The following is a 27,441-nucleotide window of genomic DNA, read 5'->3' on the forward strand; positions in this document are numbered from 1 at the left end:
CAATTTTAATAGTCATAACATCCGTCTTCTTATGAAGCTGTTCCAATGAAGCACTTATCTTGCAAAATGCAATCACTAAGGCTTCTTCTGTCAACATTCTTACCCGTTCAAGGTCAATCCCTGATTCTCACGGTCTTTTATCTCTGCAGCTGTGAAATTCCCCAGCTCCACTCCTGTAACAGTTTCAAAGGCTCCCTCTAGAGGAAACAATTTCTATTTATATCAGTCCTTTTAAACGCAGATCCAGCAACAAAATTAGTTTCAATTTTCAGTTACTTTTACTCCTTTTTGAGTGCAGAAGGAAACAATGGAAACAATATATTTCTCTTGTTTAACTATCTGTCAACATACGTTTTATTCACAGTCAATGAACTTTCCCAAAACGTCAATCCAACTGGCAACCCGTTTCCAGGTTCAAAACAGTGATAATTTATCTTTCTTCACTCTCTCTCCTGCAGGCTTAGGCGATCTAAAATTTCCCCCCCTCTTCTCCTGCTTCCAAGGGGGGTATAACGATTTTAGCCGATGGAAGTTTAATTCTTTACAGAAGACTTTCCAAGACTTTAGCTTGTAACCTCTTTGCTTTAGTCTATTTACAAAAGGGGGAGGCGGACTTCCTGTTTAAAACCTCCCCGTTTCGGTGCCAAATTAAGACGTTTAAAAATCCAATTTTCCGTTCTACTCACGGGTAGTTGTTTCAAGATCAAATTGTCCACAGGAAAAAGTCAGCGGTCTCCGGCAACAGCAATGCGGCTTCACTCCATGAAAAAAGCAGTCGATTCAAAGCACCGCGCCACTCACCCCACGTCGCTCCGGATCACTGAAACCGGGTTTCCCCGCGAGTAGGGGAGGCGCAAAAGGTGCCAGCCGAATCCCACGTTCACAGGCTTCTCCCGCCTGTGATTTTTATGGGTCCCCGCCTTCGCCGTGGCGGCCAGACCCTAATTTCCATGCAGTGAATTCCTCCCGATCAGAGGAATTCCACCATTGTCCGGAGGCGCCAACCCGGAAGTTGTCCCTTGGATTTGTCATTTCCATAGCACATTATAATGTTTGTCCTGCATATAAGGGAGCTTCCCCCTCACCTTCTCTTAATAAACATGACTCAGGAGCACTAGTTGCTTCTGAAGGGAAGTGTTTAAGGGTAATGATGTGAACACCGCACAGCCAATAGGGAAGTATGGGTGGGGGACTTGGCTTTAGAAGCCTCCTCCTCCTCCAACTCCTCCTCCATGTGAATTTGCAGTAGGCAGCCTCCGTCTCTCTTTAGATGCATTATGGTGTTGGCAAGTCATCTGCTGAAGGGGCTGATTGGAAATTTCTGAAAATTGGTACAGATTATCTGCTAGTGAGTGCATAATGCCCATTCCAATGATGGGGATGAAAATCCTTTGGGAGGGGAATTACTGCTATTCCAAGTATTGTAAAGGTGTGGCAGGCCTGACATGGTACCATAGGAAGTAAAAGCAAAATCATTAATTTCCCATAATCTCTGGTTGGCAAGTGATAGTCAGCCATAGTGAAGACTCTTTACAAAGCCACCTCCCAATCCTTTGGCAGATAAGTCATTGGGTGGAATCCTTGTCCAATGTTAGATGTGGTGGTAATTTGGTGCATCACCCTGACCCCATGCAGGCGTGATATCACAGGGGTCTGGGTGAAAGTTTCTGTCCTGAAGCCAAGTGGAGGGCAGATGGACTATAGAACTTCTAATAGCAGCCTGGTGAGTAGGCAGCTTAGTTGACCTGTCTTGAGGTGGTCCTTAACCCAGGCACAATCTTAAGCAAATTTCCACCTTCAACCCAAAGGCTAATTCAGGATACATGCACAATTCCTGAATCAAAGCCTATCTACATCTGTAATCAAATAAAATTTTAATCCCATAAAGTAGTTGTGTTAATTTGTTATCCTGTTAATACTTCAGTCTTTCCCCATGGGTCATACACTGTGCGTAGGTCCACAATCCAGCCAAATATTTACTGAGTGCAGCCGAAAGTGGGGTTGGCATGGCAGTAAGACAAGAATCCAATTTCCCATTGCACCTGCCCTTCCTGATGGAATGGTCCTCTATCAGAGTTGGGGATGGCCTAAATGCCCTCTCTGGGAATCACCCAGCATTGAGCCCTGGTGTGGTGTAAGTCAGGTGTCCAGGATCTGACTATGTGACAGCCCAGCCACGGCCAATCTATCCTGCAGGCACCCTTTTCTATGTTGATCCTGCCCAATGCTAGTTCCACCAATATAAAGAGGCCCAGTCTTCATTTAACAACAGTAAGCCTTAAGTCACAGAGGGAAATGTGAAAAAACACCAACCAAGGAACATATTAAGGTGGGGGGGGGGGAATCAGTTCTGACCCTGTCAACCAGCAACTGAAATGTTCTAGTGAGGCTGTAACACTGAGGGTGCGTCTGAAGCTTGCTGGGGCAATGTGAGCAAGACCTTTTTAGGCCTCACCTCCTGATTGCATGGTCAGCGGTTCGAATCCCCACGGCGGGGTGAGCTCCCATCTTTCGGTCCCAGCTCCTGCCCACCTAGTAGTTCGAAAGCACCCTTAAGTGCAAGTAGATAAATAGGTACCGCTTTATAGCGGGAAGGTAAACGGCGTTCTGTGTGCTGCGCTGGTGCAGGCTCGCCAGAGCAGCGATGTCACACTGGCCATGTGACCCGGAAGTGTCTGTGGACGGCGCCGGCTCCCGGCCTCTAGAGTGAGATGAGCGCACAACCCTAGAGTCTGTCAAGACTGCCCCGTACGGGCAGGGGTACCTTTACCTTTTACCTCCGTCTTGCAACATGCCACAGTGTAATGTTGCCCCCAAGATCTCAGACGACAGAAGGCTTCTGAGATCCCACTGTCAGGCTGCCAGAAAAGCGCTTCTGTCTGTGGTCCGACACTGTAAGCAGAACCAGACACAGTGCTTGCAGTAATTAATTTTATTGCTCAGTAATCAAGGAACATCCATCAGATAAGCAAATGAGTTGCAGAAACTAAAATTCCAACCCCTCTTCCCCCTTATTTATACCTCCATCACTGCATTTTTTTCCACTGTGACTCATCTTTTCTTAATTGTTTTAGCCTTTTCTCGACTCTTCATCCCTGTGCTGAGAGTGGGGGAGGGGAAGGAGCCTAATCAGGACTGTATTGCAGAGCAGGAGACACAGACCCTGATTCTTCTTTATCAGTGTCCATGGTTGGCTCAAGCCTTCACCCTCAGGCTGTCCCATCCATCTGAACCTGGTTCAAAGTCCCCTCCCCCCTCAGGTGCCTTCTTGACCATTGGCTGCCACCACTCTTCCTTGTCCACCCAGTCCCTGACACCCACTTTCGAAGCCCTGAACCACCAGTGATGCCCAGAGTGAGATTTATGTCAAATATGAATTACTTTTGTGGGAACTTAGCTGATTCTTGGCAAAGGCAATACAAACTGAACAAAATCTCACTGGCAACTAATTATCTCCTAAGGAAGATAATAATAGCTGCAGAATCCAGGAAAATAACCATTAGCAATTTTGTCATGCTAGTTGCAACTTCAAACACACTGGAGAAATGATAACCATGCATATCATTATCAAAATTGCTGCTTTTCTCTGACGCAATGGACACCCAGAGTCAGTAAGCAAAGTCAAAAATAAACACCTGAAAAGAGCAATAAAACCCTTGTGCTTTTTAGAATTGGATCTAGGACTATGTAGGGCTCAGACATTACCATACCCTTTTATATGTTAGGTTATGCTTTCAACAACTGATTCCACCATGATTTTTAACCAGAAAAAGTGATCCTGTGAGAATATTTGTTCCTCATACTTCCTCTTCCTCTTCCTTGCTGACTTCGACCTCACAGATTTGGGAAAACCGACAGAGAATTCACATGGTTATCATTTTGCTTCTTTGCCCATCAAGGGAATGAGTTACCAAAAGAGATTCACGTGGTATTTTTCAAAGAAAGAAAACAGCAATAACTTTGTAATTCATATTCTCTCTCTCAGGATGAAAAAGCACTGTTTGAAACACTGATGAACAAGGAGCTATTATTAAGTAAACAAATAGGATACCAGTTCACAGCTTACCTAACCAGTCATGCTGTAAATTTATGTAGCAACAAAATCCTCCACCATTCAATTGAGACTGTAACAAAACTGATAACTCTTGAAATATGGGAATTTATCATTGGAGGGGAAGTTTTATGAACAGGATTGTGCTAGTGGTGGCCTTCCTTCTTGTCCTGCTGTGTCATACTGTATGCAACACACATTGTATTAATCTCAGCATGTTTGATGATCCGCTCCCTACTCCTCATGGATTTTATCAGTCCGGAGACCATCTCATCGGTGAGATAGTTTCTCAAGTCTTCTTCCACTATAATACCCTCTCATTCATGGAACAGCCCTCACAGATGATGATTGATGAACCTTTGTAAGACATCTCTATCTCTCACTTGGTCATGATTGGAGCAAGTCATTGAGGAATGATGTGCTTTATTTGTAGTGTGACAAAAGTGTGACTGGAATTGTTATTTATCATTATCTACAATATATTGTTGGACCCCCTAAACTTGTAAGATTCCTCCAGAAGCCAAGTAAAAAATGAATGGCTTCTGTGCTTTTTTTATTTTACTCCTATTGAAAAGAAAACTTGGTGGATTAAACCTTTATTTAGTTTTACCACAAAACCCCACATCTTTTTAGTTTTCAATTTCTTAGTGCCATATTATAGAGATAACAACACATTTCTTTTCCCCAGTGGCAGACCTCAGGGTCTCAAATTTCATCAGTGCCCTGTGTGGTGCCAAAATCTGGGGAAAATTTGAAATGGTTTGCTAGCCCAAAACTATAATCCGGAGCAATCAAAAACTTGGATGTTTGCAGTTGAGTGCTGAGGTTGGGTGCGGTGCAAATATGCTTTTGAAATGATTCTTATTATAGCTTTATTAAACAGCTTTAACTCTCATTACAGTTCAGTCCCAAAGAATTATCAGCACATCCTGGCCTTAGCATTTGCTGTCAAGGAGATCAATGAGAATCCCAACATTTTATCAAATATTTCTTTAGGGTTCCACATCCTCAATAGCTATTATGCTGCAAGGATGACTTATAAGGCGACAATGAACCTGCTTTCCACACAACATGGGTTTATCCCCAACTTCAAGTGTGACAAACAGAACAATTTGATAGCACTCGTTGGAGGGTGTATCTCTGAAATCTCTGCCAGTGTGGCCATCCTTTCAGCAATCTACAAGACTCCACAAGTAAGCTGTGTGAATGAGATTTCACAGCCATGGTACAGGCAAGAACCAATAAACGTGTGACCAATCAACACACGTCCAACTGATGTGCAACTGTGTGCATAGCCACAGCCAGAAAATGGGGTGGAATAGGTGCAGGGGCATAATGGGGAGTAGTGGGGCAGAGTGGGCTTATGGGTCAGAAACACAACCCCTGCACAAAATGGTTGTTGCCTGTACACTATCTGGGTTTCAACAAACTATTTGATTTAAGTTTCCATATTATTTTGGTTATTAAATAGATTACATGTAAATTAACCAATTAACAATCTGGTGGATTCTGACCGCATCAAAAAACTGTACACAAAGAGTGCATTGATGGTTCCTCATCAAAGTTGGGAGGGATTTGAACTGGGCTGCTTCAGGGCTCATCTTCAAAAAAATGTTCAATGAGCCAGACAAAGGTGATCATCCTTATAAATTTGTGGGTGACTAAACCTGAGAGGGAAAGTTAGCACTTTGGATGGTTTGAATAAAATTCAAAATGATGTTGATGCAGTGTAAAACTAGGCTGGAACTAACACGAGGAAATCCAATAGAGACAAATGAGACATATTTCATTTAGGAAAATGAAGGAGAACCCCCAAGAATAACAGGTGATCAAAAGTGATATATGAGTAAGCATATCATGCTTGCAAAAAGATTTACTGCAATTTTAGACTGCATTCACAGAACCATAGATTGTATGTTATAAAATGCAATAATGCCACTTTGCTCTGCACTAGTCAGCATCATGTGGAGTACTTTGAGCAGTTCTCCGTGGTGTAGCAAAAGAAGGCTACAGACATATTTGAGGAGATTGAGAGAAGGGCAACAGCGATGATCAAGAGCACACAAAATAAATTATAGAAGAAATATTTGAAGAAGCAGTGCATGTTTAGAACAGGAAGCTAACAAGAAACATTCTTACTCCAGATGTGCAATAATGGTGGTGCTCATTTGTACAAGTGGGGCATCTAAGAGCAAGCCGAATCAGGGGCAGGCAGAGCCAATGGGTCAAAGTAAGTCAAAGTAAGCAAAGCTATTGGTAGACAGAATTGTCGCCAAACTCACAATTAGATTTTATATACTGTGATTCATTAAGGGCTGTAATGCTTGTTTGTTTTTCACTTAGATAGAACGAACGGAGGGCTCTATCAACATAGCTGTTATTAAATCTCTGTGTGGCTGGTGCCTAGTTGGTGCTCTAGGAGCTCACCAGCCTAGTCAGCTGTCCACATGGCACACCTAACATGGATGCTACAAGCTGCATTAACTCAGGAAGTCGCACCTTGTGGCAGGTGTTTCTCCTGACAGTGCAATTGGGGCTGAGGCAGAGTAGTGGCAGGAGAGCAGACATGTGCTGGTGGCAGCTCAGTGTGTTATCAAAACAAACCTCTCAATCTGGCATCTGAGCCAAGTGGCCCATTGCAATACATAATGGAATAAATTACTAAGGGGTGTGTGTTCTCAGTGAAGTTCTTCAACCAGAGGGTGCACAGTGACTTGGGCAGATCATTGAACTCTGGATTTCCATGGGCTGTTGGAAGAGATTGCCTACAAGATTTCCTGCAACTCTAGGATTTAAAATTAACATAAACATTTCCACCCCCAGCTCACTTATGGATCATTTTTGCCATTACAAGGTGTTAATATGCTGTTACCATTTTTGTACCAGATGGTCCCAAATGAAGCTCACCAGCAAATGGGAGTTGTGAGGTTACTTCAACATTTTGGATGGACATGGATTGGGCTCGTGGCTGTGGACGATGATAGAGGGGACAGGTTTTTACAGACAATTGTGCCAATCCTTTCCCAGAATGGCATCTGCCACGCCTTCACCATAAGAATACCAAAATGGAATTATGTGGATGAGATGATAGACTATGTTTTCCTGAACTGGAAAAATTATATAGTTGTCTTTGAGAGAAACCCCAGTGTATTTTTTATTTATGGAGAACACCCATGCTTTCAGATATTAATAACATTGTTTTTTGTAGCACCCTTAAGTGACTTTCCACCTCTGGGTAAAGTGTGGATTGTCACATCCCACTGGGATTTTGCGGCACATGCACTACAGAAGAACTGGGATATGCAAACTTTCCATGGTTCCATATCCTTCACAGTTCACTCAAACCAGCCATTAGGATTCCAAAAGTTTGTTCAGATATTAAGACCTTCATGGGCCAAAGGAGATGGTTTTATCCAAGACTTTTGGGAGCCGGCATTCAGCTGTTCATTAAACATTTCTCAAGGGAGGGAGGAGGAAGATGAAATGAAAACCTGCACTGGAGAGGAGAAGCTGGAAACCCTTCCCGGAATTCTCTTTGAAATGCACATGACTGGCCATAGTTACAATGTCTACAATGCTGTCTATGCAGTGGCACATGCTTTGCAGGCCATATACAAATCCAACTCCATAAGGAGAAGAATAGCAGAAGGGGAGAGGCTGGTATTTCAAAATGTGCAACCATGGCAGGTAATTACAACCCAGTACTTTAAAAACACAAGAATAATAAAACCCAGATAACTTTAGATTAAGGGGAGAAAGGAGCTGTATACTTGAATAATTCATTACCACACAAAAATGTTTGCAGCTGTATTTTTATTTTATTTTGAATTATAGGCATTCATATAATAGGCAATTCATATAACAGTGGGTTTAAAAACAAACAAACAAACAAAAAACAGATTAGAATTGCAGGTAGATAAAGTCACCAGAAATATGTTTATTTAAAAGTGTGAGATAAGCCTTTGTGACACTTGTTGAAATCATTGCAAGACTTTGTTGTCCCTTTGCTCATATGTTTTTCCAAACTAGATCCATCACTTTCTGAGTAACCTATTATTCAACAACAGTGCAGGGGACACTGTGCATTTTGATGACAATGGAGAATTAGTTGCTGGTTTTGATGTTACAAACTGGGTGATGTTCTCTAATGGCTCAGTGGTAAGAGTAAAAATTGGAAGACTTGAACCCCAGGCTCCTCCTGGCAAAGAGTTAACCATTAATGAAGACAAAATTACATGGCACCCAACCTTCAACCAAGTGAGACATTTGGTTAAATGCATAGCTCCTTTCTTTCTTTGTAACTATGCAATAAAAAGGTCGAAGTTCAGAATGTCAAGTTATTATTGTTTGCTACCAATGACCCTTGCCACAGAAATCTTAAAAAATGACAAGACACTCAAAGAGTAAGTTAAAATATATCAAGAGTTCAGACCTGCATATTATCCAACCTTAAGATTGTTTAAAACGGAACTTTGTTTGTTGTGATCAAGGAATAGGGCATTTGGAGAGGTTCTCTCTCTCAACTTGTTCCCCCAAATTTAGTCCCCCAAAATAATTCAGATTTTTAAAAATCCCGTTGGCAGTTGACACTATTTTAGCTCAAAAATTATTCTGTAACTTTCCTGCTGCTTCTGCATATAAAGCTATCCTATAGGTAAAGAATGTCTCTACATTATATACTTTCCCCATTTCTGATTCTGTGAGCGAGAATGGGATGGATCATCACTGGCTGAAAAAGACTTTGATGTGTTATGAGACATCTTTTTCATGTCTATATAAATATTGTTTTTGATAGTTTGTAGAGTTTGTCTCATCTCTGAGGCAGGCTATGACAAGCCTCTCAAGTTCCCTTCCAAATTCATCTCACCTCCCCTTTTAAAATCGTGGTTGGACTCTCTAATACCATCGATTTCAATAGCTCACTATGTTCAGAACAGTAGTTTTCAAGATACTTGGACCCTTTTCGGGTTTTTAATCCCATGAATGGAATCATTTGATGGGTGTAGTGGAAATAAGTTTATTGGCTGCAATTGTCCATTGTGCTCTCAACGGCTTTCTATGACATATTTTGGTGGCTTGGTGTGGCAGGGAGCCTTCTCTATTCTTGTGTGCTTCTAAATCCATTGACATGGCTGATATAACTAGAAATGCATTAGAGAAGACTCCTAGCTGTATACATTAAGCCCCCCAACAAGATGGAGGTGGTGGAGATGGCTTGCAAGAGTGGGGCGGAGGGAGCTGGACCTACTCACATATTTGAAGTAGGTGGAAAGTAAAGAGCACTTAAACTCTTATTGCTTATCCCATAAAGGTGCTGCCTGTTTCTGTGTGCAATGACCACTGCTATCCTGGCTACAATAGGAAAAAGAGGGAAGGAGAGAAATTTTGCTGCTATGATTGTGCTCCATGTCCAGAAGGGATGATCTCTAGCCAGAAAGGTAGGATGCATGATACCAATAAATTTCCATAGCATACATATGTAGTATATTTGCTTGGAGAATGTACTGGATATCCCCTGAGTATTTATGAGGTCAGTTCACAAAACAGAATTTTCCAGATCCTTGGGAGAAAGGGAGACTATCAATGAAATAGTAAAGTAAGTAAGTAAATAGGACTAAGGGATCGCGGCATCTGGAATTCAACAGCTGAAGTGGTGCCTGTCTGTATAAGAAGTGGCAAGGTGACCTCCTTTGCCAGAGAGTGCCATAAACACTGAGAAGGCCATATCTGAAGCCATAGTACCTCTTCAACATATATCCTACATGGCTAGGTTAGAGGCTACCTTTCCTCTTTCCAACCAGACCAATCTGTATTTCAAATGCTATCCAGACAAAGTCCTCTTTCATTTATCTGCTACCTGATGGATAGGATACAATGTAAGACAGTCAATGATCACATTTACAGCCTTTTAAACTATTGTAAAGGTAAAGGTAAAGGGACCCCTGACCATTGGGTCCAGTCGTGGCTGACTCTGGGGTTGCGGCGCTCATCTCGCTTTATTGGCCGAGGGAGCCGGCGTACAGCTTCCGGGTCATGTGGCCAGCATGACTAAGCCGCTTCTGGCGAACCAGAGCAGCGCACGGAAATGCCGTTTACCTCCCCGCCAGAGCAGTACCTATTTATCAACTTGCACTTTGACGTGCTTTCGAACTGCTAGGTTGGCAGGAGCTGGGACCGAACAACAGGAGCTCACCCCGTTGCAGGGATTCGAACCGCCAACCTTCTGATGGGCAAGCCCTAGGCTCTGTGGTTTAACCCACAGTGCCACCCGCATCCCATTTAAACTATTGTAGCTTCCACCAAAGTATTCTGGGACTGAAATTTAAGGGTGCAGAGATTTATTAGGAGACACCTATTCCCCTTCCAGAGCTACAATTCCCAGAGGGGTTTAACAACCAATCACTCATTACGGGGATATCTTATTTGCAATATATCAACAGAACACAAGTGAATAAGTTTTAGTTGATGAAAAAGGAAACATAATCCACAAATAATATAAATGGCAAGTCAAAAGCACATTATGCATATGGTCACATGAGAAAATAATGTGAGATAAGCTGTATTGAAACAGTGGCTGTTACACGCAAGGATTATCCATGTGCTCTGGTTTCCGTCACGGTGTTCCATTGCTCCAGAAGCGGCTTAGTCATGCTGGCCACAGGACCCAGAAAGCTGTCTGTGGACAAACGCCGGCTCCCTAGGCCTGAAAGCCGTCTAGGTATCCTTTACCTTTTAACCTTTTATAATATGTAGGATTAAAAATAACTATAAAATTAACATCCCCCCTTTTATTTGTCTGTGGTTAGAGGTCAGTAAGATGAGGTAAATCCAAACCGTGGATTCTGTGCATAGCGTCAGACCCCAGACCTCTCACCCCCACAAAACATAGCCCTGTTGATTAGACTACTATCCTATTTCCCTCCCTTGCTTGAAAGATTCAGGCTCTTTGCTTGGGAAATGCCAATGTTTTGATTAAATAAGTCAGCATTCAAAGGTGCATTGCCAGAAGCTATATGGCTAAGTGAAGCATGACTACTTTTAAATGGGGGGAGGGCAGGGCCCATCACTTGGGCTGGGCTGTGATATTGTGTAGTGTTTTTGTTTTGTTGTGGGGGTTGTTGCTGTTGTTACTGTTATTTTCTTTATCTTTATTTTGGGAAATTATTCAATTTGCTTGTGTCCTTTTTTGTACTTTTCAGATATGGACGCCTGTGTCAAATGCCCAGAAGATAAGTATCCCAACAATTACCAAACTCAATGTATTCCCAAGGTTTTAAGTTACCTCTCTTACAAAGAAAATTTAGGGATCATATTAGTTGTCTTGGCCATTTTTTTCTCTTTGATCACAGTTTTAGTACTTGGAACATTTATGAAGCACAATAACACTCCCATAGTCAAAGCCAACAATCAGACTCTGACCTACATCCTCCTCATCTCCCTCCTCCTTTGTTTCCTCTGCTCTTTTCTCTTCATTGGACAGCCTGGAAAGATTATTTGCCTCCTCCGACAAACGACTTTTGGCATCATCTTCTCTGTAGCTTTGTCCTCTGTCTTGGCAAAGACCATCACCGTGGTTCTGGCATTCATGGCAACCAAACCAGGATCTAGCATGAGAAAATGGGTTGGGAAAGGCCTGGCAAATTCTATTGTCTTTTCCTGCTCCTTTATCCAAGCTGCAATTTGTATTTTTTGGTTAAGTACTTCCCCACCATTCCCAGATAGAAACATGGACTCACTGAATGTGGAAATCATACTGGAATGTAAGGAGGGATCAGCTGCCATGTTTTATTGTGTCTTAGCCTATATGGGTTCCCTGGCCATTCTCAGTTTCATGGTGGCTTTTCTAGCCAGGAAGCTACCTGACAGTTTCAATGAAGCCAAGTTCATCACTTTCAGCATGTTGGTGTTTTGCAGTGTTTGGTTGTCCTTTGTTCCAACCTACTTGAGCACCATAGGAAAATACATGGTGGCTGTGGAGATTTTCTCCATTTTGGCTTCCAGTGCTGGGTTACTGGGTTGCATCTTTTCCCCCAAATGTTATATTATTGTTTTGAGGCCTGAGCTGAACAACAGGGAGCAACTGATAATTAGAAATAGAGAAAGTAAGTAAGATCATATTGTTATTCATCTATTATGTAAATTTATTTGCAAATGTTGATGGTAGAGATATGATAAGCAAACAACCACCCTTAGATTTCTGTGACTAGAGTTGGGCTGGATGAATCTCACCCCAATTTTGCCATTAACACCTATTCTGTTCTTTTTCCACTGACTGAACATGCAGCCATTCTAAAGGAAGTTGTGTCTTTACCCTTCAGAGATCATGGGGCTTGTTTTGCAACTCTTGCATTATCCCCTACACAAAATACACATCCAGATTTGCTACATTTCATTATTTCATAAGATTTATACAACATTTGATTGTAAAAAAACCCCTCAAAGTGGTTAAAACAATAAAATTATCAATACCAAGAATGGATAACAATAATTTAAAACCTTTGGAAAGTTAAAATAACAATAAAATTCACATCAATCCTCTAAATATCTGTGTAGACTTGTGTGATGGCGCAATGGCACCCCCCCCCCGTGCTGTTGGGCCTGCCTTCACTTAAATATAGTACACCCACTTCACAGAACACCAATTCCACAAATTCCTACAAACTACCCCAGTGGGGGACTTGTGTGAGGGAAAACTTAATAATTTGGAGTCTCGGGCAGGATTTGATTAAATAAAGATTAAATAAAGATTAAAGATTTTATTAAACAAAGGAAGTTTATGACACAAAGTGGGTAAAACACAGGGTACTTCAGATTATAATGCTATTTCACTTCAGTTCTTTCTCAGTTGTTGCACAGCTGTTGCTGCTTAATACTTTGGTTTTTAAACAAGGTGGTACTTCCTCTCAGTTACACACCCCTTTGACAACCCTACTCCTGAGGTACTCCAAGTAACAGAGCCAAGGGATCACCACACCCCTCTTAAGTGGTTTGGGGCATCTTCTCTTTTCGTAGCAAAATCTCCTCCCTCCCGACTGGAATGAGACCAAAGTAGACTGTATCTTTCCAGTTTCTACTTCTGCTGCCACTGCCTCAGCCTCAATCTCCCAGTTAACTCCTGGCCTAATACTCTCACAGGACACCACACACCGTCCTTCACACTAAGCTCAGAGTCTCCTTTCTCTAGCTTTTGATATATTCCCCAGAGTGGATGTTTCTACTCAGAACCAACTCTCTCTCTCTCTCCTCTCCCAACCTATCTCCCAACCTAAAAAAACCTGCCTCTCAAAATCCTCTCCTTTTCAACCCTCCCTCCTGGAACCCTGACCAATCAGAAGCTGCCATTGGTTATCCATTTGCTGGCAGGAAAAAAAGAAAAAGAAAACACTCGGTGAACCAACCTGCCCAGCAAAAACAAACTTTTCCATCACAACTTGTCTAAACAAAAATATTCAGACACCAAAAGGAATACAATGAAGATGCCTGCCACAGGGAATTCCAAAGTCTTGCCACACTCAAAGACCATATTCATACACATGCAGAATAGGTATTATGTGCTACCTGTAACAGTAACAGTTTGACAAATCAAAGTGCTTGAATGGGCATATATATCTCATAGGTAAACTGGTCTCAAATTGTTAAGGGCTTTATATACTAATCATAACATCTTGAACTTGGTGTGGCAGCAAATTGGCAAGCGGTGCAGATCTCTGAGCACAGAAATTGTATGCTGAGAAGAACTAAATTCAGTCAGAAATCATGCTGCAGCATTCTGCAGTTACTTCAACCTCTTGATCAAGTGGAAAGGAAGCTCCACAGAGTTCATTGAGTAATCTAGTCTTGAAAGAACCAAAGCATGAACTATTGCGGCCAGGCTTTCCAGGTCCAGGAATGACTGTAGTTGTCAAATCAATTGCAGTTGGTAAAAAGCACTTCTAGTCACTGAGGCTACCTGAGCTTGCAATGACAGAGCTGGATCCAGAACCTGGCTCTCAGGTAAGTGGGGTTAGGAATTCTGCCTAAGTAGACTTCCGGTCGGCGCCAGCGTTTAATGGCGGTCCGAGCCTCGAGCTCCGAGGCAGGACTGCTTCGCTAGTTCGGGTCTTACCCGCTACGGCGAGCGGGGGACCCCTAAAATCACAGGCGCGGAGCCTGTGAACAAAGGAGATTCGGTGGGCACCTTTTGCGCCCCCCGGCACTGTGAAGGAGCCTTTTTAAAGGCTTCTGAGCGGCATCGGGGTAAGCGCGGTGCTGAGAGTCGTCACCCAGCTAGCGGAGTGAAGCCGCGTCGCCATGAACGGAGAGCGCCGATTCCTTCCTGTAACTGGAAATTGACTACAACACCCGTGAGTAAGATTGGAAATTGACGGGACACTAAAATAAGAAATTTGGCTGAAAACGGGAAAGGCATAAATTAAGGAAGTCTGCCTCCCCGGAGCTGCAGGAGAAACAAAGCAACGAAAAATCAAGCTGCATTTGAAGGGAACTTTTCTTTTTTTTTTAAGCTGTCAAACTGACATCGGACTAAATTTCCCCCCCGACAGGCAGGAGAAGGGGGGAAGGGATTGGGACATTGTTAACCTGCCGGAAAATTATTGGGAAAATAAGACCTTCCACTGTCAAACCCCCCCAGGACGGGCTGCCCAAACAAGACACCGGGATATGAACTGTCAAACTCTTTAAAGTGGGGGCTTGTTTGTAACAAAGTTACTGGACCTTAGATTTACCCTGTTGCATTTTGGCTACATAGAAGACAGAGACTTTACGGTTTGGACATTGGAAATTACTGGCTACTGTTATACTACTGTTATACTTTCTTGCTTCTTTGTTTTTTTCCTTGCCATTTGGATACAATTGAATGCTCCCTCTAGAGGGTCTTAAGTGAAATTGTTGCATTTGGAAAAGTAACAGTGGGATTTTCCACTTGGAAACTAACTCTGTGAAAACGACCTTGAGGATATGAGTGGCCCAACAGAAGAGATAGTAACAAGGCTTAAAGCAAAACAATCTCAGAAGAAAAGGGGCTCGATATCAGGAACTGCACCAGCTGCACAGGAAAAAACAGCAGCTTCTATGGATCCTATGACACAGGCACTCCTTAAAATAAATCAATCTCTGGAAGCACTGACAAAGCTATCGACAGAGAACTCCAAAAAATTAACAGAGTTGACAACAAGACTAGATGTTAATACAGCCAGCGTAAAGTCTAACACAGATTCTATAAATAGATTAATCCAGGAGAGCTCTGAAACACGAAAGATTGCAGAAAGCGCAAAAACTACGGCTGAGGAGACAAGGGAAAAGTTTGGGCCTATTATTAAAAAAGTGAATGAGCATGATGCAGCCCTCTCTTTACTGGAACTTCAGAGGAAAGAGAAGAATTTAAAATTTAGACTGGTTCCTGAAGGGGAAGGGGACAACCTTGTGGAATTCCTTACAGAGAACTTTGCAGTTTTTTGGCAAGAGGAATGGGCGGAAGATGATGAATTTGAGATAACAACAGCCTTCCGGCTGGGCAGGAGGCAGGACAAGAAACCAAGGGATTGTCTAATTACACTGAGATCAAAAGAAGAAAGAGATAAAATATTGAACTTGCATTATCAAAAGGCACTGGTGATCCAAAACTGTCAAATACAGATTTTTAAGGACATTCCCAAATATATTTTAGAGGTGAGAACCTACTATAAAAGCCTAGCAGACCTGTTGAAGAAAAATACCATACCATTCAGATGGGAGTTCCCACAAGGACTGTCCTTTAACTTTAAAGGAAGAAAGATCAAAATAAAAACAATTCAGGACAAAGAACAATTTCTGGAGAGATACCTGGAGGATTTGCAGAAAGGAACTGCAGAGGAGAAAGAACCACCTGATATAGCAAATCTATCATTTGGACTTTTACCACCACCATCGGAGGAAGAACAGAAGCTTGGAGCAGTTGGAGGAACAGCTACTTAAACACAAAATGTCTCTGCAACTTCTTAGTTGGAACTGTAATGGCTTGAACCTTCCTCGGAAAAGACGACAAGTTTTTCACATTTTGAAGAGAGAACAATTAGATATAATATGTTTGCAAGAAACCCATATTGCCAGGATACACAGGAAATTATTGATAAATAAGAGACTTGGTCAAGAATTTATCTCATCAGACAAAGTGAAGAAAAGAGGTGTGGTGATCTATGCAAAGGAAAAATTGGCTCCAAAATTGATATTTAAAGATGAACAAGGAAGATACCTGGCAATTGAAATACAAATTCAAGGAGAAAAGATTCTGATTGTTGGAGTATATGCCCCAAATGAGGGGAAGGCCGAATTCTTTAAGAAGTTGCATGAGACACTAGTTGACTTTATAGACTATAAAATCGTAATGATGGGAGATATGAATGGAGTTGTCTCAACAAACATGGATAAAGCACAGAGACAAGTGATCTCAAAAGAAGGGAGACTACCAAAGATCTTTTTTGAAATGACTGAAACTATGGACTTGATTGATATTTGGAGAACAAGGAATCCTCTAGAGAGAGAGGGAACTTTCTTCTCTGAGGCAAAAATGACATGGACAAGAATAGACCAAATTTGGATTTCTAGCAGTCTGGCGTCAAGAACAAAAAAAGTAGAAATATGCCCAAAAACTTGCTCCGACCATAATGCGGTGAAGATGGAGATGAAACTAACAACAACTGGATCCTTTAGATGGAGAATGAATGACACCCTATTTAAGGATGAAGAGATCCACAAGAAGGCCCTTAAAACATTAAAAGATTACTTTGAGATTAACAGGAAAACAGATGTGGAGAAAAGAACAATTTGGGACGCAAGCAAAGCCGTGATGCGAGGTTTCCTAATTCAACAGAATTCTATAAAGAGGAAGCAACAAAATGAGAGGAAAGAAAAAATCCTAGAAAGAATAAAAGAAGGAGAGAAGAAATTGAGGTCCAAACCAAAGTCCCATGAGATTTTGAGAGAAATAAAGTTTTATCAGACGCAGTACATGGAGCTCATGAACCAACAAACAGAATGGAAGATAAAGCAAATGAGACAAAGAACTTTCGAATCAGCGGATAAATGTGGGAAACTTCTGTCATGGCAATTGAAAAAAAGGCAGAAAATGAACACTGTAACAAGTCTAGAAATGGATGTTAAAATTATCCACAAACCTAATGAGATAAACAATTGTTTTCAAAGTTTTTTTAAGAAATTGTATGCACAAGGGCCAATTAATGAACAAGAAATAGAAGAATTCATCAGAAAATACGGCTTACCAAAAATTCCAGAACAAAGTAAAAGGATCTTAAATGAGGAAATAACAGAACAAGAAATAGAGGGTGCCATCCAAAATATGAAATTGGGAAAATCACCAGGACCAGACGGCCTGACGGCTAAATACTACAAAATGCTGAAAGAATGGTTGATACAACCATTGAAGGAAGTTTGCAATGAAATTCTGAAGGGGGAAAAGGCACCTGAATCGTGGAAAGAGGCTTTCATCTCACTTATACCGAAGACAGAAACTGAGAAGAACCAGGTTAGAAACTACCGCCCTATATCTTTACTCAATGTGGATTACAAAATTTTTGCAGACATTTTGGCAAAAAGATTGAAAAGAGTGTTGATAGAGGAGATTCATAAGGACCAAACAGGCTTTCTCCCAGGGAGATATATGTCAGACAATGTGAGGAACATTATAGACATTTTGGAGTTGCTAGATGTTGACATTAACAGGAAAGCGGTTCTGATTTTTGTGGACGCGGAGAAAGCCTTTGACAATATCTGTTGGACTTTTATGAAAAAGAATCTCCAAGGGATGGGGGTAGGTCAAGGTTTTGAAAACGGTATAGGTGCAATATATTCCCAACAAAAGGCCAAGTTAATTGTAAACAATGTGGTAACAGAAGAAATACCCATAGAAAAAGGTACACGGCAGGGATGCCCAATATCCCCTTTGCTTTTTATATCAGTCCTGGAGGTTTTGTTAAACATGATTAGAAAGGACCAGTTGGTTAAAGGAGTTCAGGTCGGAGTTAGACATTACAAGTTAAGAGCATTTGCAGATGATCTAGTATTGACCTTGCAACAGCCAGACACTAGTACTAAAAGAGTATTAGAACTAATTGAAATATTTGGTCGAGTAGCAGGTTTTAAATTGAACAAACAAAAAACGAAAGTGTTGGGAAAAAATTTAACAATGGAAGAAAGAGAGAGTTTTCAGAATGAAACAGGCTTGGAAATAACAAAAAGGGTAAAATACCTGGGGTTAAACTTAACATCCAAGAATGTGAACCTATTTAAGGATAATTATGAAAAAAGTTGGGCAGAGGTAAAGAAGGATCTGGAAATATGGTCAAGGTTGAAACTTTCCTTGTTAGGCCGAATTGCTACTATTAAGATGAATGTATTGCCTAGAATGCTGTTTTTATTCCAGACGTTGCAGATTTTGGACAAGATGGACTGTTTCAAGAAGTGGCAGAAAGACATATCAAAATTTGTCTGGCAGGGCAAAAAGCCCAGAATTAAATTTAAGATTTTAACTGATGCAAAGGATAGAGGGGGGTTTGCCCTGCCGGACTTAAGACTTTATTATGAATCGGCAGCTTTCTGCTGGTTGAAACACTGGCTACTTCTTGAGAACACTGACATTTTGGACCTGGAAGGGTACGACAATAGCTTTGGTTGGCATGCATACTTATGGTATGACAAGGTAAAGGTGTATAAAAGTTTTAAAAACCATATTGTAAGGAAAGCATTGTATAATGTTTGGATTAGATATAAAGATCTGCTGGAAAGTAAAACCCCTAGGTGGGTGTCACCAATGGAAGCTAGGGAAGTAAAAAAGCTTAATATGGACTCTAAATGGCCAAAATATCATGAGATTCTAGAATATGATGGTGAAAGGGTGAAACTTCAGAGTTATGAGAAACTAAAGCCTAAGGTTCGAGATTGGTTGCATTACCATCAGATAAATGAGACATTTAAACAGGACAGGAAAATAGGATTTCAGAAAGAGAAGTCAAAACTAGAAACAGAACTGTTGGAATCCAATACTAAGAACTTATCAAAAATGTATAACTTGCTGTTGAAATGGAATACACAGGATGAAACGGTGAAATCAGCAATGATTAAATGGGCACAAGATATTGGTCATGATATTATGTTTGCTGACTGGGAACAGTTATGGACCACCGGTATCAAATTTACTGCATGTAATGCTTTAAAAGAAAATATTATGAAAATGATCTATCGGTGGTACATGACCCCAGTCAAGCTTGCAAAAATTTACCATTTGCCTAATAATAAGTGTTGGAAATGTAATGAGACTGAAGGCACTTTCTACCACCTTTGGTGGACCTGCCCAAAGGTTAAAGCTTTCTCGGAAATGATCTATAATGAAATTAAGAAGGTCCTTAAGTGGACTTTTCCTAAGAAACCAGAGGCTTTCCTCTTGGGCATGGTTGGCCAAGTGGTGTTAAGGAAGGATAGGATTTTCTTTATGTATGCCACTACAGCAGCAAGAATTCTACTGGCAAAGTATTGGAAGACGCAAGAACTACCTACTCTGGAAGAATGGCAAACAAAGGTGATTGACTTTATGGGACTGGCCGAGATGACGGGCAGAATCCGTGACCAGGGGAAAGAGACAGTGGAAGAGGACTGGAAGAAATTTAAAATATATCTTAAAAATAATTGTAAAATTGAGGAATGTTAAGATGTCAGGGGGTAAGAGGTAAAGAATTGCAGCAGTAATCAAAAAAACGAAAGGAATCTTTATGAAAGGGAATTAAGACATGGACCTAAGGGTTGCTAAAGAACCATCAAACAAGGATGCAGGGATGGGGAGGTATGGGGAAGTCAAAAGAAAGAAGGGTATGAAATGATGAGTTTGAAGTTATATTGTTCTATATTGTTTTTATTATCTGTCTGAAAAACGAATAAAAATTATTAAAAAAAAAAAAAGGAATTCTGCCTAAGTAGTCTGACAACTGTATGCAGATGATCCTAAAATGAGTAGAGTTGTGCCTATAAAAACATTTAAAGACACCCCCCCCCGGAATATTCATTAGTTGAGGGGATCAGTGCAGTCAAGGCGGCTTGTCAGCACTCATTTTTCAGCTCCTGTGAAGGTCTGTTTTCAGCAGAGGTGGAGCTAGCTGCTCTGGCTCCTGGAGCAGCATGCATGCTGTGCACCTGGAGATGGGGCTTGCCACCTGCGGGGCAGGGCTAGGCACCCACGGGGGGTGGGGCGAGCGTCCCAGGGGGTGCCGCCTGCGACGAGCATCTCAGGGGAGGTGGCGGCGGCAATGTTACCTCACCTCAAGGATGACACCCGGGGTGGCTGGCACCTACTGCACCCCCTTTTTCCGCCAGTGGTTTTCAGCAGACTCTTTCAAGTTGCCACATGGCATTGCTATGATGTCAGGAAAGTAGCAGAAATTCAGCTACCCTTAGGAACACAGAAAAAGTTGTGCTTGTTTTGGCCAACGTTTTCCTTCTCCAGCAAATATGTTAGACAGAATGGGAGCCTAGTTCCTTGGGGGAGGCTAATTACAGTTTTTGCCATTCTCAATTGCATACATTGTGATTGTCATTAAGGCCTCTGATATGTGCCATATTTTTCTCCTTTTGACCAGCCACCTCCTGGTTTCCAGAATCTGAACCCTAACAAAACACCAACAAAGGCCAAGCTATGTTTTTAAAAACCTTGCTTGTTGTTCAGAACTGGAGCTAAGGACCCAGGCTCCAGCATACTCCAGTTCCATATAGTTTTCTGGTATATGTATGTAGATAGAGGATACAGGCTCCAAATATTGCATCAGCAGAGGCTGCTGTGTCTCAAGCCAGACTGCTATACATACCTGTTGTTATGAAAGAAGGCGGAAAATCTGGCATCTGCACTGAGAGGGGAATGACCATTATTGGGACAGTGTTATTGGAGATGTTTCTAATGCTGTTGCAGATACCTCACAGTGAGTTCCAGGAGCATACTGCAAGATGCATTGTTCATGACCCCATCTATACGCCTCATAAGTATTATAAGTCAGGCGATCTTATAATTGGTGGGGCTGCCTCTCTGATGCTACTGTTTTTGGATTCATTTTCCTTCACTGAATACCCTACTCCTGATACTAGCTTTCCCATGTAAGTATCTTTTGTTTTTCTGTATTATGACAAAGGTTGTCAACTGCAGCCTTAATGGAATCAGTAGCACACATGTGAATGTTTATCAATAAACAGCAGAGGGGCTTATATTCATAGGGTATTCAGAAGATGCTATTAATCGTTTTTTAAAAATCCATGCAACTATACATGATTCTTTCAATCTCACATATAGTTGGATGGCACCCTCTATTTCTTGTTCTGTTATTTCCTCATTTAAGATCCTTTTACTTTGTTCTGGGATTTTTGGTAAACCGTATTTTCTGATGAATTCTTCTATTTCTTGTTCGTTAATTGGCCCTTGTGCATACAATTTCTTAAAAAAAACTTTGAAAACAATTGTTTATCTCATTAGGTTTGTGGATAATTTTTCCATTCATTTCTAGACTTGTCACGGTGTTCATTTTCTGCCTTTTTTTCAATTGCCATGACAGAAGTTTCCCACATTTATCCGCTGATTCGAAAGTTCTTTGTCTCATTTGCTTTATCTTCCATTCTATTTGTTGGTTCATAAGCTCCATGTACTGCATCTGATAAAACTTTATTTCTCTCAGAATCTCATGGGACTTTGGTTTGGACCTCAATTTCTTCTCTCCTTCTTTTATTTTTTCTAGGATTTTTTCTTTCCTCTCATTTTGTTTCTTCCTCTTTATCGAATTCTGTTGAATTAGGAAACCTCGCATCACGGCTTTGCTTGCGTCCCAAATTGTTCTTTTCTCCACATCTGTTTTCCTGTTTATCTCAAAATAATCTTTTAATGTTTTAAGGGCCTTCTTGTAAATCTCTTCATCTCTGAATAGGGTGTCATTCATTCTCCATCTAAAGGATCCAGTTGTTGTTAGTTTCATCTCCATCTTCACAGCATTATGGTCAGAGCAAGTTTTTGGGCATATTTCTACTTTTTTTGTTCTTGACGCCAGACTGCTAGAAATCCAAATTTGGTCTATTCTTGCCCATGTCATTTTTGCCTCAGAAAAGAAGGTTCCCTCTCTCTCTAGAGGATTCCTTGTTCTCCAAATGTCAATCAAGTCCATAGTTTCAGTCATTTCAAAAAAGATCTTTGGTAGTCTCCCTTCTTTTGAGATCACTTGTCTCTGTGCTTTATCCATGTTTGTTGAGACAACTCCATTCATATCTCCCATCATTACGATTTTATAGTCTATAAAGTCAACTAGTGTCTCATGCAGCTTCTTAAAGAATTCGGCCTTCCCCTCATTTGGGGCATATACTCCAACAATCAGAATCTTTTCTCCTTGAATTTGTATTTCAATTGCCAGGTATCTTCCTTGTTCATCTTTAAATATCAATTTTGGAGCCAATTTTTCCTTTGCATAGATCACCACACCTCTTTTCTTCACTTTGTCTGATGAGATAAATTCTTGACCAAGTCTCTTGTTTATCAATAATTTCCTGTGTATCCTGGCAATATGGGTTTCTTGCAAACATATTATATCTAATTGTTCTCTCTTCAAAATGTGAAAAACTTGTCGTCTTTTCCGAGGAAGGTTCAAACCGTTACAATTCCAGCTAAGAAGTTGCAGAGACATTTTGTGTTTAAGTACCTGTTCCTCCAACTGCTCCAAGCTTCTGTTCTTCCTCCGATGGTGGTGGTAAAAGTCCAAATGATAGATTTGCTATATCAGGTGGTTCTTTCTCCTCTACAGTTCCTTTCTGCAAGTCCTCCAGGTATCTCTCCAGAAATTGTTCTTTGTCCTGAATTGTTTTTATTTTGATCTTTCTTCCTTTAAAGTTAAAGGACAGTCCTTGTGGGAACTCCCATCTGAATGGTATGGTGTTTTTCTTCAACAGGTCTGCTAAACTTTTATAGAGGGTTCTCACCTCTAAAATATACTTGGGAATGTCCTTAAAGATCTGTATTTGACAGTTTTGGATCACCAGTGCCTTTTGATAGTGCAGGTTCAATATTTTATCTCTTTCTTCCTTTGATCTCAGTGTAATTAGACAATCCCTTGGTTTCTTGTCCTGCCTCCTGCCCAGCCGGAAGGCTGTTGTTATCTCAAATTCATCTTCTTCCGCCCATTCCTCTTGCCAAAAAGCTGCAAAGTTCTCTGTGAGGAATTCCACAAGGTTGTCCCCTTCCCCTTCAGGAACCCGTCTTAATTTTAAATTCTTCTCTTTCCTCTGAAGTTCCAGTAAAGAGAGGGCTGCATCATGCTCATTCACTTTTTTAATAATAGGCCCAAACTTTTCCCTTGTCTCCTCAGCCGTAGTTTTTGCACTTTCTGCAATCTTTCGTGTTTCAGAGCTCTCCTGGATTAATCTATTTATAGAATCTGTATTATACTTTACGCTGGCTGTATTAACATCTAGTCTTGTTGTCAACTCTGTTAATTTTTTGGAGTTCTCTGTCGACAGCTTTGTCAGTGCTTCCAGAGATTGATTTATTTTAAGGAGTGCCTGTGTCATAGGATCCATAGAAGCTGCTGTTTTTTCCTGTGCAGCTGGTGCAGTTCCTGATATCGAGCCCCTTTTCTTCTGAGATTGTTTTGCTTTAAGCCTTGTTACTATCTCTTCTGTTGGGCCACTCATATCCTCAAGGTCGTTCTCACAAAATTAGTTTCCAAGTGGAAAATCCCACTGTTACTTTCCCAAATGCAACAATTTCACTTGAAACCCTCTAGAGGGAGCATTCAATTGTATCCAAATGGCAAGGAAAAACAAAAGAGCAAGAAAGTATAACAGTAGCCAGTAGTTTCCAATGTCCAAACCGTAAACTCTCTGTCTTCTATATAGCCAAGATGCAACAGTGTAATCTAAAGTCCAGTAACTTTGTTACAAACAAACCCCCACTTTAAAAAGTTTTAAATGACAGTTCACATCCCGGTGTCTTGTTTGGGCAGCCCGACCTGGGGGGGGTTTGGCAGTGGAAGGTCTTATTTTCCCAGTAATTTTCCAGCAGGTTAACAATGTCCCAATCCCTTCCCCCCTTCTCCTGCCTGTCGGGGGGGAAGTTTAAGTCCGATGTCAGTTTGACAGCTTAAAAAAATAGAAAAGTTCCCTTCAAATGCAGCTTGGTTTTCGTTGCTTTGTTTCTCATGCAGCTCCGGGAAGGCAGACTTCCTTAATTTATGCCTTTCCCGTTTTCAGCCAAATTTCTTATTTTAATGTCCCTTCAATTTTTCAGTCTTACTCACGGGTGTTGTAATCAATTTCCAATTGCAGGAAGGAATCGGCGCTCTCCGTTCATGGCGACGCGGCTTCACTCCGCTAGCTGGGTGACGACTCTCAGCACCGCGCTTACCCCGATGCCGCTCAGAAGCCTTTAAAAAGGCTCCTTCACAGTGCCGGGGGGCGCAAAAGGTGCCCACCGAATCTCCTTTGTTCACAGGCTCCGCGCCTGTGATTTTAGGGGTCCCCCGCTCGCCGTAGCGGGTAAGACCCGAACTAGCGAAGCAGTCCTGCCTCGGAGCTCGAGGCTCGGACCGCCATTAAACGCTGGCGCCGACCGGAAGTCTATTCTACAATAACCTTTAAATCATTTGAAATTCTCTAATCCCACAATGCCAGATACATTGCCTCAGGATCAAGGTGTAATAATATATACATACTATCACTTTCTACATGTTGCAGCTTTGTGTGGTTCTGCAAGTTTGCTATGCTCTCAGCAGTCTATCAACTGCTATTGATGAAGCGGGAAGCTACTAAACAACTTTATTTTTGTTACATTTCCTGGTGCCTTATTATCTAACTTTTTTTCCCAGTGTTGTGACAAAGAATTACCAGCATGTCCTGGCCTTGATATTTGCTGTAAATGAGATTAATAGAAATCCCAAGATTTTACCAAATGCTTCCTTTGGATTCCACATCCCTGAGAGCTACTTCAGCCAGAAGTGGAGCTACCACATTGCAATGGAGTTTTTCTCCACACGGTATAGATTTGTCCCTAATTATAACTGTGATGTCAAGAACAATCTCATAGGAGTCATAGGAGGACTGGGTTCTGAAACCTCTTACTATTTGGCTGCCATCTTGGACATCTATAAGTTTCCACAGGTATAACATACTCTTGGAACACTGAGTTCTCAAAACTATTCGTCTTTCTTGAGGAGGCAGGATCTAACTCCTCTTGGAAGGAGACATTAATCACCTTTCTGGCCCAGCCAGCTCCAGCTGTTCTCTCCTTGCTAGCTTTTATCAGTTAAGATGTTTTTGCTTTTAAATGTTCTTGGTGTGCATTTTATTCTTCCTTCTGTAAATTATTTGATATTTCTTTTGAGCAGTATAAAATATTGTAAATTTTAATTAAATATTCATGTCTCTCTATCTGCTACTTAAGGTGCAGAGGAGAATTTTATATTGGGTGAAGTTTCTGAGTACTCTTCACAAGCAACTCACATCATTTAAACAAAATGTTCAGTATCTATAAATACACACATGCACGCACACCACCAACCCAGCCCTACAGGTTTCCAAATTAATTTCTAAAACAACTTCCTGAATCCTTTTAGTTCACCTACGGTGATTTTGTCCCCATGCTGAAGGATCAATCTCATTCACTGTCCTTGTATCGGATGGCTCCAAATGAAATCCACCAGTACAAGGGAATGGTCCAGCTACTTCTGCATTTCCAATGGAATTGGGTGGGTCTAATGACCATGAATGAGGAAACTGGAGAAACATTTTTGAGCAACCTACTAACAGTACTTTCTCAGAACCACATATGTGCTGCCTTCACTGAGAAAATTCCCACAAAAGCCTTTTTTGGTGACTTCTTAAATTTGCAAGAAAAGTGGAACAAAATATTTACAGATGTTACAAAAAGTAAAGCTAACACTATTGTTGTCTATGGAGAAACTTTGACCATGATAACATTGAGAGGTCTGCTGCATGAAGGAGAATCTGAGTATGGGAAATCATTTGGTAAAGTGTGGATTATGGTATCCCAGATGGACCTTGTAGCCGTTTCCATGCACAAGGACTGGGATATAGAAGCCTTCCATGGTGCCTTAGCCTTCACAGCCCACTCACAGGAGGTGCCAGGATTCCAAAATTTTCTTCAAAAGCTAAACCCTCATTTGATGAATGGAGATGGCTTCATCCGACCATTCTGGGAGCAAGCATTTGGCTGTTCATTTCCAAATTCCCATTTTAATGGAGATGATGTGGACACTTGTACTGGAGAAGAGAGGCTGCAGAATCTTCCTGGGCCTTTTTTTGAAATGAGCATGACTGGCCACAGCTACAGTATCTACAATGCTGTACAGGCTCTGGCAAATTCAGTACATGCCATGTATTCATCCATATTCAAATCTAAAGTCACGGTGGAAAGAAGGAAGCTACAGCTTAAAACTATGCAGCCATGGAAGGTAGTAGTTTTCACAGCATTCTGCCTTCACCATGAGAGCACAAGATCTTAATGCAGCCTTCACCTATCTGATGTCTTCCAGACCTGTATACTATGACTCCCATCACTTTGAGTCTGGAAGGTTGATGGTGAGAAATTATGGGAATTGTATTCTAAAACAATTGGAGGTCATCAGTTGGTGAAGCCTGTATGTGTCAAGATCATGTGCTCTGAAGGTTTTTCACATAACGCCTCAAAGATATTGAATTTAATTGTATAATTTGACATATGGACATTTATGACCCTTTCCTGAATACTGCAATACAACATTTTTCAGTTTTACAGTTTTCTCTGTGGAAATGAAAGAGATATCTATACATTTCCATATATTGTTTACTCTGAAATTTACAAGGTAGCTCTTGGTCACAGAAATATTGGTCCGCCAAGAGCACCTGATTGCAAATATAACTAAAAGTACCATCCTGTATTAATTGGCCTTTATAAGTATAGATATAATAATATTTATATATGACGAGTGGCAGCTGTTAGTACCTGGACTTGGTATGGCCAAGGAGGTAATGAAGACAGAGTCAATAAGGTCAAATGAGTGGGAACAAATAGGTCACATGGGCAAGGCCAAGTTGTTCTGTTTTTGTCACATCCTCCACTGCAAAGTTGTGGACATCAAAGCTTTGCTGTTATAGAAGTACTTAGTGCCAACTAAACTGCAAAGTGTCTAATTTTGTTTTAGAAGGGATCCCTACTGTCACATTTTCTAGTGTGGATTGATGTCACAATAACCATAAATTACTCAGAAGTAAGCATCACTAAATTTCATGGAGATGTCAACCAGATAGGACTGGCTCCTGTGAACTGTTTAGTGTCAAGGGTGTCATACAAAACTGTTAACAAGTTCCCTCAAAAACTTTCATCCCTATGG

General features: G+C 41.2%; 1 protein-coding gene across 1 annotated transcript; it reads left to right on the forward strand.

Moving 5' to 3' along the window:
* Positions 1-4,266: 4,266 nt before the first annotated feature.
* On the forward strand, positions 4,267-26,574 carry LOC307201587 (vomeronasal type-2 receptor 26-like; the record flags this gene model as incomplete). Its single annotated transcript, XM_079950868.1, has 8 exons — positions 4,267-4,327; positions 5,048-5,244; positions 6,875-7,738; positions 8,081-8,308; positions 9,363-9,489; positions 11,251-12,157; positions 24,919-25,210; positions 25,666-26,574. The coding sequence occupies 8 exons, from the start codon at positions 4,267-4,269 to the stop codon at positions 26,572-26,574; spliced, it is 3,585 nt and encodes a 1,194-aa protein (XP_079806994.1).
* Positions 26,575-27,441: the final 867 nt, after the last annotated feature.

The sequence above is a fragment of the Podarcis cretensis genome, assembly GCF_951804945.1.
Source record: "Podarcis cretensis genome assembly, chromosome: 13".
In the NCBI taxonomy this organism is placed as follows: domain Eukaryota; kingdom Metazoa; phylum Chordata; class Lepidosauria; order Squamata; family Lacertidae; genus Podarcis; species Podarcis cretensis.